The sequence below is a fragment of the Aplysia californica genome, unplaced genomic scaffold (genome assembly GCF_000002075.1).
Source record: "Aplysia californica isolate F4 #8 unplaced genomic scaffold, AplCal3.0 scaffold00776, whole genome shotgun sequence".
NCBI lineage: Eukaryota > Metazoa > Mollusca > Gastropoda > Aplysiida > Aplysiidae > Aplysia > Aplysia californica.
Window position 1 is genome coordinate 259993 of NW_004798046.1, and position 1278 is coordinate 261270.

At 46.0% G+C, this 1278-nt stretch overlaps 1 protein-coding gene across 1 annotated transcript in view; it reads left to right on the plus strand.

Moving 5' to 3' along the window:
- Positions 1–1278, plus strand: part of LOC101848470 (multidrug resistance-associated protein 1) — a gene marked incomplete at its 5' end in the record, with an annotated part of 31121 nt that overhangs the window by 13801 nt on the left and 16042 nt on the right. The window contains 2 exon segments of the mRNA XM_013088611.2: positions 98–290; positions 610–700. Of these exon segments, the coding sequence (XP_012944065.1) occupies positions 98–290; positions 610–700 (284 nt within the window).

The following is a 1278-nucleotide window of genomic DNA, read 5'->3' on the forward strand; positions in this document are numbered from 1 at the left end:
GAGAGAGAGAGAGAGAGAGAGAGAGAGAGAGACTCGCACGTGGGCAAACACGTTAGTCAGTTACGCCTTGTTAGTCAGTTACGCCTCTCCCCCCCAGACCCGTATCCTGGTGACGCACGGAGTGCACTGGCTGCCCCAGGTAGACAGGATCGTTGTCCTCACAGACGGGCGTATCTCCGAAATCGGCTCGTACGAGGAGTTGATGTCGCACGACGGCGCCTTCGCGCAGTTCCTCCGGATGTATCTGGCCACGGAGGAGAGCGATGACGAGGATGAGAAAGACCCGGAGAGTGAGTCAGACACACTGACAGACACACTTGTGAACACACACCCTGACAGACACACTTGTGGACACACACACCGACAGACACACTTGTGAACACACACACTGCTAACATGTTTTAACCCTTTATTTGTGGGTGGTTGGTGGGTGCTCTAGTGTGATTTGCTCTTTCTTTCCTATCAAACATCTATCGTCCTGATCTCTCCTTCACCTTCTTTTTTATGTATGTTACTCTCTTGTAACACCTCGAATCTTCGGCACTTATATGACCGTATTGTGTTGCAAGTGCCGTAAAACTCTTACGAAAACTAAACTAACCTCCCCAGTTGCCGCCATCAAGGCCCGCATGATGGAGCGTGTGGACAGTGTGACCTCTGACACCGGGGCCACTTCCGGCGACGAGAGGGTCAGGTCAAGGTCAGTGACTGCCTGTCTGTCTGGGCACTGCGAAAGTGTTTGTTAAAATTTTTTAAATTTTCCAGAATGTAAAAAATTTTTTAAATATTGCTTTTAATTATAGAAGTTGGTAGTTGAAGGATTCTACATAAAATGGTCGCATTTAATTAACCCTATCCGTACGCCCTGGGGCCATTTTGTACCCCCGGGGTTGTATTCTTCACATTTTAGAATACTTCTAGTTTGAAGATCTCTTTGAAACTTTCAATATAATTTTTCTAAAAAATCATTTTGACAGACTGCTATGCAAAGCGTACGGATGGGATTAACGAGTAAATTTCCTCTTTGGAAAGTGGTGGCACAGAGTTCCCCCACGTCGTATGGATAAGATAGTAAAACATGACGTACGGATAGGGTTAAGTGGTGGCACAGAGTTCCCCACGTCGTATGGATACGATAGTAAAACACGACGTACGGATAGGGTTTAATTAAGCACAAGGGGGCTATCCCAAAGAAATGCTCTTTTCAGAAAATCGAAGGTAAAGTTTTTGCCCCATGTTCAGTTTCTTGAAAAGACAAGGAGAGTTTTCTCTATAACC